The sequence below is a fragment of the Pinus tabuliformis genome, chromosome 9, assembly GCF_031772625.1.
Source record: "Pinus tabuliformis cultivar Carrire ecotype Pingquan chromosome 9, CPIR1, whole genome shotgun sequence".
NCBI lineage: Eukaryota > Viridiplantae > Streptophyta > Pinopsida > Pinales > Pinaceae > Pinus > Pinus tabuliformis.
The window spans coordinates 1,140,194,872-1,140,215,715 of NC_142307.1; the positions used below are offsets into that span (position 1 = coordinate 1,140,194,872).

At 34.5% G+C, this 20,844-nt stretch overlaps 3 protein-coding genes and 1 long non-coding RNA gene across 4 annotated transcripts; all 4 read left to right on the top strand.

Annotated features, from left to right (window-relative positions):
- Positions 1 to 2,737: 2,737 nt before the first annotated feature.
- On the top strand, positions 2,738 to 12,948 carry LOC149152647 (uncharacterized). Its single transcript, XM_089440697.1, has 6 exons — positions 2,738 to 3,158; positions 3,268 to 3,348; positions 11,891 to 11,927; positions 12,199 to 12,312; positions 12,396 to 12,446; positions 12,562 to 12,948. The coding sequence occupies exons 1-6, from the start codon at positions 3,097 to 3,099 to the stop codon at positions 12,670 to 12,672; spliced, it is 456 nt and encodes a 151-aa protein (XP_089296823.1). The 5' UTR covers positions 2,738 to 3,096; the 3' UTR covers positions 12,673 to 12,948.
- Positions 12,949 to 13,821: 873 nt separating this feature from the next.
- On the top strand, positions 13,822 to 15,989 carry LOC149152648 (uncharacterized). The gene is made up of 2 exons (XR_016263400.1): positions 13,822 to 14,727; positions 14,818 to 15,989. It is a non-coding gene; the product is annotated as an uncharacterized LOC149152648 (long non-coding RNA).
- Positions 15,720 to 19,159, top strand: LOC149152649 (DNA polymerase delta catalytic subunit-like). Its single transcript, XM_089443553.1, has 10 exons — positions 15,720 to 15,834; positions 16,074 to 16,174; positions 16,633 to 16,698; positions 16,791 to 16,847; positions 16,960 to 17,047; positions 17,514 to 17,593; positions 17,772 to 17,885; positions 18,136 to 18,291; positions 18,493 to 18,561; positions 19,052 to 19,159. Exons 1-10 carry the CDS (start codon positions 15,720 to 15,722, stop codon positions 19,157 to 19,159), a joined length of 954 nt encoding a protein of 317 aa, XP_089299679.1.
- LOC149152650 (DNA polymerase delta catalytic subunit-like) lies at positions 16,143 to 20,291 on the top strand. The gene is made up of 4 exons (XM_089443554.1): positions 16,143 to 19,401; positions 19,549 to 19,638; positions 19,776 to 20,003; positions 20,202 to 20,291. Exons 1-4 carry the CDS (start codon positions 19,327 to 19,329, stop codon positions 20,289 to 20,291), a joined length of 483 nt encoding a protein of 160 aa, XP_089299680.1. The 5' UTR covers positions 16,143 to 19,326.
- Positions 20,292 to 20,844: the final 553 nt, after the last annotated feature.

Genomic DNA, 20,844 nt, shown 5'->3' on the forward strand with positions numbered 1-20,844 from the left:
TAATTTCTTGTAAGTTGTATGCAACTCTGAAGGGAGCCCTCAATGCAAGCTACCATTGGTTGTCACAATTGTTCATCATGGATTGAAATATACAAAAAATCATGTCTATGGGTATTCCCCTCTTTGTCAACATTTTCAAGGAAACCATCTTTGGAGTCTTTCAAAAATTTAGTAAGATGTAAAACACCTTCTACAAAATAATTTAGTATACAAAAATATCTTTTAAGAGTATTTAGTGCATGGTTAATAGCTATTCCAAGAAATGTGACATCCACATTATCTTCTGGAAATTTTTCATTTAGATTATTCAACTCCTTCAAAACATCAGCAAGCATTTTTAAACAAATTTGAATTAAAAAAATCCTTGCCTTATGATACAATGAATTCTTTCTTTCTCTCTTCCACACGCTCAAAATAGAGAGCCATAGAATCCCATGGATTTGAAGAACCTGCAAGGATTCTAATTCCATTATCTCTAATAAGGAAATGAACTTATTATTTCTCTTTGCTAAATTTCCAACCATGAGTATACCTTGTTTGTTATTTTCTCAACAGACAAATACTCAAGTATCTTTTTTAAAGCATATGATGCTACAAGTGCTTCAATATGTGAAATGCAATGAGTGCCAATCAAATTTGCTAAATCATTATTTAGCAGTGTGACAAATCCATTTTCACATCCAACCATAGATGAAGCACCATCAGTTGAAACCGCTATTAGTTTCTCATTTTCCAACTACCTTGTTTCCTTTAAATTAACGATGGTATCATATATAGTCTTTCCTTTTCCACTAGGAACAATAATCATTTTCATAAATTGTGTGACTGGAGGGCCCAAACCTTTTAAATCTAGATATGTAGAATACACAACAAGGTGTTGTTCCAAACCATTGTCTATACTTTCATCTAACATTATAGAGAAAAAGGGATTTTCTAACACTTTTCTAGTTTGCACCTCTTCAAGATAATTTGATATAGAGTGAATAAATTTAGTAGCTTATTTTCTATTTATGTAGGAAGAATACTCCACGCGAGAAGGCATATTAGGCGTCTGTAGATGCATTTGAATATGACAAAGATCTTCATAAGTAAAAGTTGAAATATCTTTTTTTGCAATAAAATATGCTAACTAAATGGTAGTTCTGACCATTTCCTTATTAGCCTCACTTATAGCCACTATGTGTTCTTTAATGGGATTTTCAAACCTTTCAGTGTCATACAAATTTCTCTGAGTTGATGTTTGATGAATAATGGATTTTACATGAGTTCTCACAACATCATATTGAATCGTATTAAATCCATCTCCAATACCCCATGGACCTTGAGCCTTGTATTTCTCATAAATTTTACACTTCATATGAGTCTTGTGATATTCAACATTGATACTATACACCCAAGGATGTTTTATCATCCACTCTTCTCGGAATTCACGTTTTGAGAAGGCCTTCCTCCTCGAACTACTAGATCCACCATCGTGTCCTTCCTTTTTATTGCCAAGAATTTCTATATTAACAAAATACTCTTCATTCATATCTTCATTAGCATCATCATTCAAATGAGGTATATATGGAATATCTTTAACATTATAAGTCTTTGATGTTTTAAAATATACATGAAAAAAATTTAGTTGATTGACCCTTCCTTTTTGGAGGCATTTCTATTTAAATAATTTACCTACATGCAAAACAATTACAATAAATCACAATAATCAACTAAAGAGTGAAGGATTGATAGTCATTACATAAGCAAAGATGTCAAGATAGTAAGGTGTAATTACTAAAGAATAGCACATTCCACCTTGAAGTGTATATGAATGTGGAATGAATTTTTTTATCTATTTGTAATAGTAGAATTTTATTAGTCACTCAAATTACATTTTGGTAATTTATGATGATAAAATCCCTTCAATAAATATGATATTTATTATGGTTCATTAGATTTCTTTGTTTTGATGAATGCTCCTTAAAAACTATTAGACACTACCTATAGTACAATGATTACTTACTATAAAATAGATACACTACCTATAGTACAACAAGTAGATCAATAATAAGTCAATTCAAAAAATCAACTTCAAACCTTATTTTTATAGAACCTTAACCTATGTAAAATAACATAACATTTTAAAATTCTTATGGAATTTAATATTCTTAAACCTATAAGAAATCAAATTAAGTTAAATATATGTTTGTTATTAATAAATTTAACATAAAAGATTTAAATTAGAATATATTAAGTATTAAGATAAGTGAAAATAAACTAAATATATAAAGTTAAATATGTGCTAATTATTAATTATTATTATTAAATTGAGTGTAAATAGTAAAATAGATAGAGAATATATAAATATATAAAATTAGTGTAATTTCAATCATAGTTTTGTTATTTTTAATGGTACAATAAAAACAACAAAAGTATTAATGTCAAACATCTAACTAATAAGGTAACTTATAGTAAAATAAAATTTGTCTATATTAATAATAATCCATGAATTACCAATAGCATTATGGTTATTCACTTTCAAAAGAACATGGCGTAATTCGTTAATTTAAATTGCAATGAAATGTTGGACTATGGTTTTTCAGCACATATATAATTTACCATTATACATGACTGTAAGTTCCATAATCCGGCTGGCAACTTCACGTTTATTGGTGTGATTTAACATATAACCTGATATTTTATTAACCTTCCATAAATGTTTAAGTGCTATGGCAATTATGGCCATACCGCCTCCTTTCAACCTTACATTAATACCCTGGTTGTCGTATGCCTAGGGTTATGCATGGTTCGACTGCCAAGGAGCCTCCAGTTGGAATCCTTCCGTGGGAATATGCATCGGTTCTATGGTGCAGATGCCTCTTCCAAATCCAACGGTCGTGGTGTTAGATCCTGGTACATTGTGTGTCTTGAGGTGATCTCCCAGGGTTGTTGAGCCGCCGTGAGTGTTAGTCCGTCGAGTCCTCAAATGGTTCACTTCTGTCTTTCTCTGTTATTCTTCTCTACCCATTGCTTTACCTTGCCACAGTTTGCCTTTGATCAAGCTGCCCACTTCTGGTTGCCTTCGAAATTGGTTCTTTTCAGTGGTATAACACGATGTGCGCTGAGACACAGTCTCTGTTTTTAGAAAGGGTTTCCAACTTGGATAGTCTCTTTAGGTAAGCGCATATTCGTTTTAGGTGTTAAACTTAAATAGTTTCTGAGTTTTATAGCTTTTCTCTTGTTTTTTCATCACATACTCATCTTGTTTTCTACTTGAATGTGCAGCCCTGGTTGGCTATGGTGTGGGTCCTCAGAGTCATGCCGAATTGTGGTTGGGTCTACCAGTTTCTTAGCGCCCACTACCGGGTATGTGTTTGTCGAACTAGGCTAGGGATATTAGTTAACATCCTTCATTCGTGAACTGGACAGAATACTATCCCTGTAATGTACTTTTAAAAGGTTTCTCTGGCCTAAGGCTGATAGTTTTGTTATAATAACTCAGAGGGGCTGGGCCGAACTCAGAGGAATAATTCCTCATTTTCAGACTTTTGGTTTTGGTTATGAAATCGCAGTCTTGTTGCCAAGAATGCGTTTGTGTTAAGTAATTTATCTATTAAAGCCACAAGAATAGGGTTTCTGTGATGGGCATTAAGGGCATGAGGCCCAACGGCAACAGAGTACATACTCATTTATTCGTGGGTGGCAGGAGATAGATATTGAGACCCTCATTCCTATGAAAAGTGGGAGACATGGGTAGGAAATAGCAGGAAACAACGAGCTAGGCCATCTTAAAATGGAACCAAGACTGCTGAAACCACCGAAACTTTTTTGGTGTAGAGCCCGAAAATCTTTTTGGCACTAAATTGTTTTAGTTTTTATATGCTCGGGCTTTCACTGTTATTTTGCAAATGAACTTGAAGCTGAGCTAGAAGTTTCAAGGAAGACATCAAAGGGTTTATTTTCCGCAGGTATTTTCCTTTCAATTTGATTTATTTCCCTTGCAAAGATGTTGGCATTGGTATTATTTTCCTTGCATAGCTGTATTCATTGGTATAGCTGTAGGAATTGGGATTATTTTCAACAGTCTCCTCAGCTGTGATTGCTTTTTCAAGAACAAATTCATCCATAGTTGAACAAGGAACACATCATTACTGTCGGTAAGGTTGGGCTTATTTAATGGAGTATCGAAATCATTATAGCAAAGGGAACACATCATTAATATTAATACTAGGGGAACTAGAACAGAGTCAAGGCATTCCCGAACTAGTGAACACATCAATACTGCATTCAAAACTATTTGAAGAATCAACAATTTCCTGAGCCGCGTCTGGTTCTGTTTCTTTATAATTACATGAACAACTTAATTTCTGCTTTGAAGTATCACTCTCTATTTGTGTGTAGACATGAATCCAATCAACCTTGTAATGAGATGACTCACCTGAATGTTGGGAAACACTAGGCATTGGCTCATACATACTAGAGACACTGTCCACTTTCGAACCATGCAACTCATCAAGGCCATAAAACTGTTTGCCATTGTCTGGACTCTGAATAATGAAATTTGTCTTCATGAACTTCATCCTCATTAGCTAAGTTATGAGGTTGCAGACCAACTTCTGAAACTCAAATATTCTCATAAGCTTCTTGAGGTTCATCGTATGATGAATGAATCAGTTGATGATCTCCAAATTTCAAAGAAACTGCATTAGACAACATGGGACAACCATCATTTTGGCTACTGTTATAATTCTTATTTGATTTTTGTTCTTCATCATCATGAGTTTCACTTTTGTAAACCTGTTCAATTTGCTCTTCTTTTTCAACTACATGATCTTGATATCTTTCAATTGCATCTGAATTATTAAACCCATACTCGTGAGTTTCATTATTAACAAGTGAGATGGGATTTTCGAGATACCAAATTGATGAGTATGGGAGAGAAAAATATTGTTGTTTTAACTCTAGCAAGATTAACACTTAGTTTGAAATCAGCAGTGAGCCTATTTTGGAAATACCCATATGTACTGAGAACATAATAGGAAAGCCAAACAGCTAACCCAGATTGTAAAAACGTCCAAAATAGGGCATACTAACAGCATGATTAGGTATTGTCAATTTAATGGTTGTAACAGAAGCCAGTTTCCAAAACCAACATTATCAGAATGCCCATAACAGGGCAGAATTGTTACTATTTGCAGTTCATTTTAAGTAACTTAAACATAGTGGGGATTAATACAATTGTTTGGAAATCTATATATTCCTTAAAGATATTGGGAATTGATGGTGAACATGCTTTCATACTAATTGAAATAAACAATCAAACTTCTGCTACGAAAATGAAAATATTGAGCAATGGAAGACACAATATTCCACACTATTATTAATACAAAGAAAATTGATAACTAGAGAAAATCCTCCACTGGGTAGAAAGACTCGATGGATGAGTTAATGGGGAGATTTTCACTCAGCTTACATGGCCAATTCTTTTATTTTATTTTTGTTTACCTTTATTTAATTTAAATAAAAAATTATCAGTTCACACACACATGCATATACATAAACCAAGAGTAGATATATCTCAACTCTGGATCTATCAAGTGCTGTTGAAGGATCAAATCCTTCCAGATGCAAACTTTTCCTCAAGTTTTTTCACTATAAAAAAGGTTTGTATTAGAAGGATTTGATCCTTTCTGTGCTTGATGGATCTGGAGTTGAGATGGATCTATGCTGGTCTAACTGCAGCCTCCTCGTCTTTCCTCTGGTGGTTTCTCTCTTCCACTAATCTGCATCTTGTCTTGATTGAAATCTCTTCCTCCTTTATCTCTATGCTTTTTCCCAGTGGTTATCTGGCAAAGAATTGAGCCCAAACTCCCTAAATGGGAAACTTCTTAGCCATTATTCTTCATAATTGTTTTTTCCAATGAGTCATTTTTCCATTGTGGCCCCAATGCCTATGTGGCTACTTCGTAATTATAGATCACCTTTGATATGGCCCTAGGAGTGTTGGCCTAGTTGCCAAATTTCTTTTCTTTCCCTGATTGTTTGGCCAGTCCAATATGGCCCTAGGAGTGTTGGCCGAGTTGCCAAATTTCTTTTCTTTCCTTGATTGTTTGGCCAGTCCATTGTTGACATAGCTGCCCAACCCTTGTCTGGCCTGTTGTTATGACCCTAGGGCCCAAAGAGCTGACGAGCTTCTTAATAAAGAAATTTCTTTAATGATATTTTTAGTACCAAAATTTTTTTATGGGCTTGAGTTTTACGCTGCTGGACTCAATATAGGTTTATCATAAAGCAGTTCTCTTTAATGAGATTACTGAGATTAGATTTAAATCCAATGAATTGAAAATAATTTATGGTCCCAAGCTTCACATGGATATTTATTATCTTTGAATTTGTTTGGTGCTATTACATCAATATTGAGCCCTCTTTGAAAACAGAAGTGTACAGGACAATTTTTGGAGATAAAAATTGTATTCATATGAAATTATGAATACCCAGGGCTGAAATACAGAGCATCTTTTAAGGAATTTTGTCTGTGTATTGTAGACAGGCATATCTTCTTGGGTTTATTTTCCTCACTCATTCTCTTCATTATTTGGTATTTTTGAGTGTTTCTTATAATCTTTAAATTCTGTTTTTCCTTAGAAATATAGTTCCTCACTTACCTGTGCCTGCGTATTAGGTGTTCAAGGTGAGGATGCTGGTACCTTGACAGACACCTGCAGGTTCCCTCCCCCACCATCTCCCCCCCCCCCCAATAAAAGAAGAAAACTTTTTCCTGAACAGAAGTAGTTGAAATGTACTGTATGGTGCATTCTTCACCATCTCTAAATATAATGTCTCAAAATATAAGTCGTCTACTCTTCCTCTAATATTAATATTAGATTTCACTGTCAATAGGTGGGCAGTCTAGTCTATACAGAAGGTGCGGATTTTGCCCTCGAAAGTATTCACAACATTAGAGAAGCTTTGCCTGAGATATGGGAAGAAGATGCAGAGAGCTCCATAAATGTTCGACAGTCAACAGGGGCAACTGCAGCTATTGAAACTGTTGTCACTGCATAAGCCAAGATATTGTCGAATAAGGGAGTGGGGAACCATGATAATCCCATTGGAACTTTACCTCTATGTAGAGGAAACTCCGACTGTCTGTAACCTGGGTACTAAAATGTATATCTGATCTAAAGGATCCTTTACCGAATACTTTAGCGATATCAGTTCTGTTACAGTTGATCAATATATCAAATCACTTTGTAACCTGCTTTGATAAAGCATTATCTCTTCGGATGCTATTTTCTTTCTGCCTTTGCTTGATCTAATTTTAGCAGCTCTCCATTAAAAGTTAATGTTTATCTCTATCCCGGGCTTTGCTTAAAAATTAAGACATTTTGAAAATTTTATTCATTTATCATGTTTTTTCTCCACGCCATTCAAAACACATTCCTGATTCCTAAATGTTCAATAAAATCATTGCTCAGAAAAAAATGGATGGGAGAGTCATTGGATATAAAATTAGAATACGTTCCCTAATATGATTGACATTGTAGGTGGATTTCTAATGGGACTAAGTGTTTTGTAATGAAAGAGGAAAAAAAAGCGACATAATAGAAACAATTACAAATTATCCTCGAGATTGTTGTGTAAAAGGACACGATATAATAGATATAACAGAAAAACAAAATATATGTGGTTGCTTTCATATGTCATCCATGCAGAATGGCAATACTTTTTATTATTAGCAGTGAGTAAAATTTTCTGTATGTATTTTTATTATGTTAGTCTATGGGGCATTCACATAATTTTCATAATTATAATGAAGTCGTAGAGCATTTTAATAAGTTATATTAGTTTAAAATATTAGAGGTATAATTATGGGTTTTGGAACTTAAATTTCATAAATAGCTAATATTAAACGGTTAATCATTATTTAGCTTAACTACCCTAACACTTTTCTATTTAAGTTTCATTTAGGGAGGTTAATATGGTCTCAATATTTTTGTTGATATTCATATAAAAAAATTACTAACCACTTGAATACATGGATAACAAGTTTTTATATGCTCCAATTATCTATAGATTTCACATTCCCTCCTCAAGCTCACATAATAATATTCTTGACACCCTCGTACCTATTCATGTGGACTATTCCATAACTTCCATACATAACTCCATGATCCACAACACTCCAATAATAGATCTTACAACAAATTAAGCTTAAATTAGCATACAAATCCACCTTCTGCTATTGTACCTATTTAAGTGGTTCATTCCACAACTTGACACTCCATCTTCTCTATGAATGTGAGGGATGACACCATGTGCTACCACACTTAAACATGCATGCTTCAATAACAGGTCTTTCAAAAACCTTGAGGAATATGTCCTACTTGTGTCTAGGCTTTACAACTTGGAATAAACACTCTAGTGTGTTAATCATTGCAACTCTCCATGTTAACTTCTTCGCTAGGCATCACCACCATCAACTCCATCTATTTTCTTTTACCCATGTAGTTATGAGACCTTTCTCACTATATATCTTGAACCTGTGTCAATCCATAATTTGCATGTACTCCTTAACATCCACCCAACAATGAATTGTGCTCAGCTCACCTTGACTGGTCATTCCAACCTCATTTGCACTTTCCATATCCATGTGATTTTTCATCCACCCAACTCTCAAAACTAACCTTACACAATTCCATCCCAATAACCATTAAATTATTTTTGTGAAATCCTAGTTTCTTAGTAGCAACATTTCATTAAGCTCTAAATCTTAGGATTCAAGGTTCATTTTCACACCACTCCTCACTACTCCCCCACTTCTTTTTTTAGTCTCCATACTTTAACCTTGGTCACCACCTTTGGTTTAGCCATATACATAAACCAAGAGTAGATATATCTCAACTCTGGATCTATCAAGTGCTGTTGAAGGATCAAATCCTTCCAGATGCAAACTTTTCCTCAAGTTTTTTCACTATCAAAAAGGTTTGTATTAGAAGGATTTGATCCTTTCTGTGCTTGATGGATCTGGAGTTGAGATGGATATATGCTGGTCTAACTGCAGCCTCCTCATATTTCCTCTGGTGGTTTCTCTCTTCCACTAATCTGCATCTTGTCTTGATTGAAATCTCTTCCTCCTTTATTATTATGCTTTTTCCTAGTGGTTATCTGGCAAAGAATTGAACCCAAACTCCCTAAATGGGAAACTTATTAGCCATTATTCTTCATAATTGTTCTTTTCAATGAGTCATTTTTCCATTGTGGCCCTAATGCTTATGTGTCTACTTAGTAATTACAGATCACCTTTGATATGGCCCTAGAAGTGTTGGCCTAGTTGCCAAATTTCTTTTCTTTCCCTAATTGTTTGGCCAGTCCAATATGGCCCTAGGGGTGTTGGCCGAGTTGCCAAATTTATTTTTTTTCCCTGATTGTTTGGCCAGTCCATTGTTGACATAGCTGCCCGACCCTTGTCTGGCCTGTTGTTATGACCCCAAGGCCCAGAGAGCTGACGAGCTTATTAATAAAGAAATTTCTTTAATGATGTTTTAGTACCAAAAATTTCATCTAGTGGATTACAAATTTATGGGTTTGAGTTTTATGCTGCTGGACTCGATATAGGTTTATCATTAAGCAGTTCTCTTTAATGAGATTATTGAGATTAGATTTAAATCCAACGAATTGAAAATAAATTATGGTCCCAAGCTTCACATGGATATTTATTATCTTTGAATTTGTTTGGTGCTATTACATCAATATTGAGCCCTCTTTGAAAACAGAAGTGTACAGGACTATTTTTGGAGATAAAAATTGTATTCATACGAAATTATGAATACCCAGGGCTGCAATACAGAGCATCTTTTAAGGAGTTTTGTCTGTGTATTGTAGACATGCATATCTTCTTGGGTTTATTTTCCTCACTCATTCTCTTCATTATTTTGTATTTTTGAGTGTTTCTTATAATCTTTAAATTCTGTTTTTCCTTAGAAATATAGTTCCTCACTTACCTACACCTGCGTATTAGGTGTTCAAGGTGAGGATGTTGGTACCTTGACAGACACCTGCAAGTTCCCTCCCCCACCATCTCCCCCCTCCCCAACCAATAAAAAAGAAAACTTTTTCCTGAACAGAAGTAGCTGAAATGTATTGTATGGTGCATTCTTCACCATCTCGAACTTCATTGGATGATGCCTCCTTTCTAAATAACAATTCTTTCTTGTCAATGAAAAACTGTCTCCTTTCTAATTAAGACAAGAAAAGGATTTTTCTTTATGTATCCCATGGAGTATAACCTTTTATATGCAATTGTGTCTTATAACATGATAGTGTTGCACCCTAACCCAACATACAACATTGTAACAATCCTAGTTCCTTTGGGTGTGTTTTGAGAAATGAGGTCATCCTTTTATGAAAATTCATGCCCCATTGGCTCATTGTTATATATTTCAACTTCTGTGCAATAAATGGCCAGATTGAGTCACTTGATATCCACCATCTAGGAGATGCACTGGGATGATCTTTTGCTTGGATATGTGATCATGTGTTTGGCACTAGACTCTAGTTCGTTAGCATGAAATAGGTTCGAGAGGGGTGTTATGGAAATATGATTGATTCTCCTCTGAACATCTCAAATCTGCACAAATCTACGCATAGGTATAATACCAATCCATGATATTTGTAGCTTGGGTCTTTGAGAAGTATGAGGCATGAAATTGGCATTATTTGGTTTAATCCCACACCAACATTTACTCATGAATTGATGAAACCAGAGCTCATGGGCATTCACTGCATTGTCATTCATTTGAATTCACTTATTCCACGTGTGGTTAACTATATTGGAGGGTTAAACATAATTCTGAGTTTTTATACCCTCTCTGCCACCAGTGCTCTACATTATTTAATGTTTTTTCATTTTCCAAGCATATTTCAGGGTTCTTTATTGCATATTGGTGCTCTTCTAAGGCAGCACACCATATCGCTTCATCTACCATAATAATTCTTTGGACTCCGATTAGTAGTTTCCATGCATGTTTAATGTGCTTCATATGCATTGCTTTTCAAATGTTGATTTCACAGTTTAATATAAACTGGTGATAATTTATTTAAATATTTTATATACAAAACGATGCTTGTTTGTTAGGAACACTGTTTACTTTTTTAGCACCATATATGGAACCTCTTTGGTTTCAATCCATAATTGCAGAGAGTCAACCAACCAGAATTTCATTTAATTTTCTCAAATATCTCACTTTAATCCAACTTCCGAATGTTGTTATATAAATGATTGAACAGACACTAACTGTGGCAGCAAACTATCTTGAGGCATTATCTGGGCAGCGAATCATCCCTTAGACATTATCTGAGACATTGGCCTATCTCTAAGGCATTATCTATAGCAGCACATTAAATCTGAGGCTTCACTATGGCAACAATATGTCTATGAAGCAATTCTGAGATAGAAAGATACCTCTGAGGCACTGTTGATGACAACAGATCATCCCTGAGGTATCAATTGTGGCAGTGAACCACCTATAAGGGATTGTTTGTGACAACGAATCACCCCTAAGGTTTTTATGTGGCAGTAAATCATCTTGAGGTATGGTCTGGGGTTTTGAGGCAAGCAAGGTCTGGTTTGGAGTTGATTGTGGTTGCAATGAGATAGTGAAGTAATGTTTATAGGCAGCAAGGAGATATTCTACAGTGATTACTTTGCATTATGCGACAACAATTTAAGACAATGCATTACCCTTTGTAATATAATCCAGAGAACTCCTCAATGAAATTAGTATTACATGCATAGAAGTTTAAACCAAAATATTTTAGAATAATTTATGGTTTTACACATTGTCATATATTTCAAAATTTATTTATGTAATGATCCTAACTAGTGTACACAAACTTTTCTTCGCAGATTTCTATTACATTATCTATACAAAATGGCAGACCAGGTATTTATGTTGCTTTTGGTATTTGTATTATTTATGTTATTGATTTAGTTAGAGGTTGGATTTTTTTTTAGAAATAACTTTAAAATGATACTTCAAAAGTTTTTTTGTGACACGTTAAATGCTTGTTGGAACACTCTGATAAGCTTGCCTCAAAGTGTTGGACAGATCTTTAATGCTCACTCAACACATATTTGGTGTTACCAATTCTATTTTCCTATCAGTTTTTTGATCAAGGTTTTCTTATTTTTTATGTTATTATGTGTTTTTTAAGAATGTACCCATGCGTGTTACCGATGCTACTATGGGGGATTCAATGATATTCACTACTTTTATGGAAATGTTAACAAATGCACGAGGGCAAGTTGCTACTATGATGATGCATGAGGTAAGCTTGAATATTGTCTTTTGTATGTTCAAGTATCTTATATTCGTTATTATACTATGCTAATTTATGTTTTTGGAATGCAGGCAATGGCTAAAGTCATTCCATCCCCTATAACACCTTATAAAACATCTAAGGTAATGATAGTGGTAAAACTTGATCAATATTTTTGTGCATTTAGTTAACTTATTTCACTGTACATATTTATTAATATTTGTGTTTTTACTAAGCGTGCATTTTGTTGGCATGCAGGATTCATTTATGCCCTTCAATACAACCAATGTTGGCATGCAGGGATCATTAATGCCCCCACATACATCTAATGTTATGCAAGACGTAAGATTCAACCATTTATTTATGTGAGTTTGATTATGTTATTTGTTGAGAAATCTAGGGCATATATTTAATAAAGTTTTTGCACAACGACTCAATGATTTATGAGGTGTTACGAAGAGCTACATCATGCCTTCAAATGGATCACCCCATCCATTTTTTTCTTCTTGTACATACAATACTATTTTAACAAGTAACCCAAGCAATATGTTATTCCAAAACATGATGTCAAGTTACTTTTTTAGGTTTTTATGGAATCAAGAGCCCTTTTTAGGGCTTCTTAAATTCAAACCTTAGATCATACTCTTTTCCCTTTATGTCATTCTAGAGTTTATCCCATGCCCTAGAAATCAAATCATAGGGAACAAATACCTTAAGATTAAGGTTTCTAAATACTAGGGTATTTCTTAAAATATAAACCCATAAATTCAACCCTACTACATCTTATCATGGACCCTTTAAAAGAAAATTATTATACATACCTCATGGACACCTATCTGTACTGATTAGTATTTTGGTTGCCATGATTATTTGCAACTTTACTATACATTTCATTGATCATTTTCCACCTTCATGACCTTATTTTAATGAGTCTTCTGAGATATTGTCATTCGATAACGGGACTTGCTTCTTCATGTGTTAATGAAACCCATGCCTCAGTCATAACAAAAATAATCTTCTTTTTCCTTTTTTTACATAAATTACATAGAATTGTGATTAGATATGTCATTATGAAGACCGAACCTAGTTACATATTTCAACATTATTCATCTGTTATTCCATCTTATTAATTATATTTGTGCCTTGCAGGATGTTTCTAGGGTGACTCCAACAAGTATACAATATGTTGGTATAGAGGGTCATGTTATGCCATCTACACCTAGACCAGAACCCCATAACATGCCCTCTACATCAAATGTGGGTCTAGTCAGTATTCTCCCACCAGGACCAGAACAAGTTTCTTTGAGGAGACTTATAGACTCACAAACAAGAATGTTAAGGCTCCTACCAGATATTCCTACAAATGTTCAAATCAGACAAGAAATAATTGAACAAATTCAGTTATGGGAAATGTCATTGTTGGAGAGTGTAGCTCCTGCAAGAGATCAACATGTAAAATTTTTTTTTTTTTTTATAATTTCATTTGTTACATTTAGGATCATTATTTTAGATATGAAAAATAGTTTCATATTTTGGTTGGGTTCTTAATAGTTCCACAATTTCATTGTAAATGCAAGAAGTAAGTGAAACAGTGCCTAATGTATCTATAAGGGAACCTTCCTCAATCCCCAAGACTACAACAATATCATCGATGACCACAAAAGGAATGCAAGAAGTTACAATCTTGCTCACTTCAGAAGGAAATCTTGAAGGATGAAACAGGGCTGAAATTTTATCACTTTATTTTTCGTCGTGCAGAACAATTATTTGGAAATACCATCCAAATGGATTGGAGGAAACAAGCCAATGCCAAAAAAGAGGAACTATTTAAAGATGTAGTAATAGAATTTGGTAATCCTGGATTTGATAAGGAACTTATTTTACAGATTGCAAGTAAATACATGCACTCAAAGAGGTCCAATTTAAGGACAAAGTTGACAAAAAACTTGATGTATCCACGTCCAACTTGGATCATAGATCAAGTGATGTGGGATGAACTTATGAAAGATGCAAAGTTTAAGAGGAAAGTCCTCAGAAATCCAAACTATACGCCATCTGCACAAGGAGGAGCTAAGATATGCCTACGAGATACAAGAAAAGCAACCCAAGCTAGGGTGTCAAAAATTGGATCTCACAAATTAGGCTCTGGTGGATATAATAGTATTTGTGGTGGTATGGTAAGTGATATTTCCATATATTATATTTTCTATTTTAGGCAAAGTAACCATGGTCACGTTGAGTTAATTGTATCTTATTAGTTATTTTACCTTATAGATATGATTATCTTTGTTAATGTAGGTTCACCAGTTTCAAAAGGAAGCTTCAGAGGAAGACCTAAAATATGTTGTATTACATGGTTCCCAAGGTCTTCACCAACACATGATAAATCAAGGGGAAAAAATAATTACTGGTTATGGATCTGAGGTTAGTTGTTTACAATATTATATGAATAATGCAATAAATCAATTGGAGGTTTTAATGTTATTATAACAAGTTAAAGTGTGTTGTGTATAGGAATCAGGTGAAACATTTGGGAGTGAGCATGGGGAGGAGATACAAGCACATGATGATTTTCTTGTTGCACAAAATCATCCAATAGTCATTCTTGAACCTTGGCAGGAAACCATTGTTGAATTTCAGCGAATGGGAGACAGAAATAATGAGGAGGGTGTTCAATGTGATGAGCATTCCACACCCACAATTAATGTAGCGCCTCCCAAAAAGAGGAAAAAATGGATTGATATGTGTTAAATTTTAATAACTTGAACATGCATCGCTCTAGCTTCTAAGGAGCGCACTAGGTTGTGAGGGTCCAAACATAAACTAATTATGTGTGCAACAAAAAAAATTTGAAGATACTTTGTTTTTTTATGAGTACTTACATATTATGGGCATCACTAATACTGTTGCAGGTCCTAACTTGTATTATTTGTTTGATTATGATCAATTTGATATGCTTATATTTGTGTTGTATGTAGATGACCTGGTCCTAAAAGTTAGTTAAAAAAATTCTATCCCATGGTGCAAGAAGAAACTGGCAAGTGAAGTTGACATGAAGGACATACACCTCATGTGTTATTTCTTAGTCTTGGAGGTTTGGCTGAGTTGAGGTGAGGTGGTCCTCGAATAGGGGTAAGTAAGCAATTGAGATTCTGAAGAAGTTTTAGATAATGGACAATAAACCATAGGCTACTTTTATGATACATATTTTGAATTTATCAGTAGATTAAGATTCAAATTTGGTTGATTTGTCAATGTACAAAAAGTATATAGGTTCCCTAACATATCTGGTAGAATTTAGTAGTCAAATTTCTGTGTGCATGAGATCCCTTGTCTCACAAACAAGGGGGGTTCAAACACCAATTTATTGTCCAGCTTGGCTGCTAATATATGGTTGAGTTGAGTTTGCTGCAAATATGCTCCATGGTCTGAGGTATGCGAGGTACTTAAAGGGCACACTGGCACAGTGCTTTGAGCTGTTGCATGCTTTAGTGGATTTTGACAGGGCCAGAGATGCAGGTGGCAAGAAGAGTGATTCATGGTTTTGTTTCAGCTTGGGTTCAAATATAATATCTTTGTTAGGATGGGATACCCATGTGTGCAAGTTGAAGAAGTCCCTTTCTGGGCTAAAGTAGCCTCTTGTGTTTGGTACTCATGGATTTATGAGTACTTACAGATTATGGGCATTACTAAGACCATTGCAGGTCCTAAATTTTATTATTTGTTTGATTATGATAAATTTGATATGCTTATATTTGTGTTGTATGTAGATTACATGGTCCTAACAGTTAGTTTAAAAAACTCTATCCCATGGTGCAATAAGAAACTGGCAAGTGAAGTTGACATGTATTATTTCTTGGTTTTGGAGGTGGTGAGCTGGTCCTCGAACACGGGTAAGTAAGCAATTGAGATTCTGAAGAAGTTTCGAATAATAGACAATAAACCCTAGGCTACTTTTATGATAAATATTTTGAAGTTTTCAGTAGATTCAGATTCAGATTTGGTTGATTCGTCGATGTACAAAAAGTAGATAGGTTCCCTAACATGTATGGTAGACTTTAGCAGTCAAATTGCTATGTGGATGAGATCCCAATACACTGTCCTAGTCATCCCAGCTGTATAATGCACAGTTTTACCGTTGTAACACTAACATAGGCACCAGAAGCTATGCTACTAGAAAGGATTAAAAGTAAATAAGGATAATAAGACCTTAATGTCTTTGCATGTCAAACACTATGCTGATACTTATTTCATTATTTACTTTTTAACCATCATATGCTGACCATTTTCGATGATGCTAAATTGAATGCTCTTTTTCCTGCTTCCTAGGGAATATTACCAGAGATCCTAGAAGAGTTACTGGCTACCAGGAAAAGAGCCAAGGCAGACCTAAAGGTGGTGAACTAAGTGCTTCCTATGTTCATGTTACATGCTTGTATTTTTTCCACTTAACATCTCAGTTTTTAACTTCCTGTAATCTTGTTTAGGAGGCTAAAGATCCGTTTGAAAAGGCTGTCTTGGATGGCCAACAATTGGCTTTGAAGGTAATTACAGCCTTGTCAAGTCTGTATTAATTATGGCTTGGACATGGAATAAAAGTAAAACTAGGTATGCTGGTGAAACACATAAAATAGTTTTGACTGTATGCACTTGCAGATCAGTGCAAATTTAGTTTATGGGTTTACTGGTGCCACTGTTGGGCAATTGTCCTATTCGGAGATTTCGTCGAGTGTGATGAGCTATGGTAATTTCACAGTTCTTCCATGGAAAAAAAAACATTAAATCCATGGACACCTTGGTTCTCCCCTTGTTTTTCCTAGTTGTAATGTTATTGGTGCTTCTTTTACTTACAAGATAGAGATGCTTGTAGTCCTCTCTTATTCTATATATGCATGTATCAGCCATTCACATTGATTATTTTTGGGCATCAATTATATCCATGTAATTATTTTCTTCGTCCTGGCATAATGTTTTGGGTATGAATTGTAATTGACAATCTTGTACAAATAAGATCGAGTTATTGAATTGCATTAATTAGTCATGTGTACTTGTACAACTAAGATTATATGCTTAGGCCCTCTTATTATATTTTGATTACAAGTCTAGTTTGACCTTTTGACACATTCTCTGTTCCATCAAACAATATCGATTTTACGTATTGTTTTAAAATTTCATATCATTAATCATCTCATTTTTTTTCCACCTGTCAGGCCGTCAAATGATAGAGCATACAAAGAGGCTAGTTGAAGAAAGGTTCACAATAGTTTGTGGTCACCAATACAATGCTGAGGTAGGCTATTATTTAGCAATTAAAGGCATTTATAACCTTTGAACTACATCAGTAATGACAGGAAGTACACTTGTTGTATTGGTGATAGTCCAAGTTCTTGAAATCATAATGGGTGATCTGATCCTAACCAAGATTTCTACTGTAAAGCTTGATATTATATTTTTATATTTGAATCTAGGTTGTATATGGAGATACAGATTTAGTTATGATACAGTTTGGTGTACCAAATATAGAAGAGGCCATGACGCTAGGGAGGGAAGCCTCAGATTATATTAGTGGTACATTTACAAAGGTACAGTGTCAAGAATTTTAAATATCCGTGAAGCCTATAGAGTTGTTAATGATGTTTTTGTAGGGATGAATGTTGTAATATCAGCTTTCTTTTTAAAACTAATCTTCTTTTGACATTCCACTTCCATGAGATCTTTGTAAATATGCACAGGACAAGATGATCAATTATTCTTTTCTGTGGCTTATCTGCATCTGTTTGGTGCATCTTTGGCATCTAATCAGTGTGTTATTTAACATATGCTTTTATCCAGCCTATTAAATTAGAATTTGAAAAAATATACTACCCATACTTGTTGATCAATAAGAAAAGATATGTTGGGTTGTTGTGGACAAAGCCAGATGCTTATGACAAAATGGATACTAAAGGTGACAAACCTGATCTTTTTGTTTCAAAGACAGGCTTTAGTGTTTGTGAAGGCTCAAAATTATCTTAGAAAAATAATTTATTTGATGCCTTCTTAATTATTAAATATTCCTGATCTTTTAAATATTCCATATCAACAAGCATTGAAACAGTGTGAAGGGACAATTGCATGCTGGTGAAGAACTTGGTTTCAGAGTGCCTTCACAAAATACTCATTGATCATGACATACCTGGTGTAGTGCAGTATGTCAAGAACAATATTTCTGACTTGTTAATGAACAGAATGGATTTGTCACTTTTGGTGATAACTAAGGTGAGAACAATGAATCCTTCTGCATGTTTATGACCAAATTTGTTTGACCATTTGTTACTTTTGAAATGGAGAAAATATGATAGGGGGAAGAGGAGATTTACATTGCGAGCAAGTCACTTATTACATATTCCTTGTTTCAAGTGTTAGAAGTATATACTATATACCTAGTTGGGGCAGGCCATGGAAGCTTCCTTTTTAAGTTTGTCATGTTTCTTCTCCCTACATTTTGTACTTGGAAGGGATTCAGTCAATATTTACTACTAGCAATGGTAGGAAGAAGTGTCAAGGGAGGCTCTTATACACTTGAAGAGAATCAAAACATGACAATATATAATATATCTGCATTTTTAATCTCATCCTGAGAAAAATTGATTACTATTTAGCTGCGGCAGAAACAGATGTTTGCAGGTCATATCCTTTATCAAGGCTATTAGCATATTGTTAAGCGCATTGTTGTTTGCCTGTGCTAACAATCTCTTTGTTGAGTCAGGGTCTGACAAAGACTGGAGATGACTATGTAGTCAAGGAAGCACACGTGGAACTCGTTGAGCGCATGCGGAAGGTAAATACTGGAAATAACTTCTCAGAACAAGTATAATGAATGGTGCAATCCTTCTGGTTCCATTTCAATCCTCACTCTCTATTTTTATTACTTAGTGCATCCAAAGACTCTTGTAATATTTTGCTTTTTATTGACAATGAGTCCTTTGTTGGATTTTTTAAATTGATGTCGTGTTTTAAAGCCAAGTTGCCCCTGGTTTACAGATGGATGCTGCAACTGCTCCAACTGTGGGTGATCGTGTTCCATATGTCATCATAAAGGCTGCAAAAGGTGCCAAGGTAATAATTAACCCCTTCTGTGCTCAGCATAAGTCTCGATATTGCACTAAAAAATGGTTATTTTAATTATTTTGTTATGTTTTATTTGGAGGCATAATTTATAGAGGGATTATGGATATAATGACTAATATTTTTACTTGGGCTCAGGCATATGAGAAATCTGAGGATCCAATTTATGTACTGGAGAATAACATCCCTATTGATCCACAATATTATCTGGAGAATCAACTGAGCAAGGTAAAAGACCAAAGCATCATCACTTGCAGTTTATGCTCTTTTTGAAAATTTCACCAGTGTTTCAAATATATCTTGATAGATAGTAATTCTTTCTAGCTAAGCGTTTTTTATTAGTGCTTGTTTTTGCTCTGTAGCAGCTGTTGAGAATATTTCAGCCCATTTTGAAGAATGCAAGCAAGGAGCTTCTTCATGGTAGTCACACACAAACAATTTCCATATCAACTCCTTCAAATAGTGGAATTATGAAATTTTCCAAGAAACAACTCAGTTGTATTGGTTGTAAAACACCTATCAGGTATTTAGTTAATACAAGTAGAGGGTGTCCTGCATGTGGTTTCCTTGCTTATAGTAATGCACAATTGAGAGTAAATATTATTTCATTTTGGCGCTTTAGAAAGCTACTAGGGTTCATCTTTTTGATGTGGAAAAATCTATGAGGTTACATGATTCCATGCTTGCTCTCCTTGTAAGAAACTATCTAGCTTTCTTATAATAAGAATGTCTGGTTAGGTTGCTTCATACTGAAATTCATGATGTTACCTGATTTCATGTTGCCATTGTAGCAAAGAAGATCAGACACTTTGTTCACATTGCAAAGGAAGAGAAGAAAATTGTATCAGAAAACAGTTGCAAATGATAAGTTGGTATTCTAATACCATTACTCTTTATTTGGAGAATTTAAAGTAGGCCTTGTGCCTATTGTTCTCACCTAGATTTTCTATCATATGACACTAATATTTGATCAATGTCAGTGAGGGAATTAGAAATGCTCTTTGGTAAACTATGGACACAATGTCAGTGGTGACAAGGCTCTCTGCACCAAGATGTTCTTTGCACAAGGTTTTTGAATGCTATATTTCAAGTATCACATTTTCATAACATGATTTAAATTTACATTATGGATGTATTTTGTAACATTTGTGTGATCATGTATTTGTTTTTAATTAATCGGATGTTTTTTTTTTACAATTACTATCTCGTTTATACTTACATTGATGTCCTATCCTTATTGCAGTCGTGACTGCCCAATATTTTATCGTAGGAAGAAAGCTCAGAAAGACCTAACTGAAGCAGAGGTGCAACTAGAGCACTGGTAGTTTTGAGGATGCTACCTGTGTAGCTTGTAATTTTTTGTATTATCAAATATTTTTGTTTTCCTGAATTTTCTCTGGTGTATGTTTCTCTGATTTAATGGACCAGGGAATT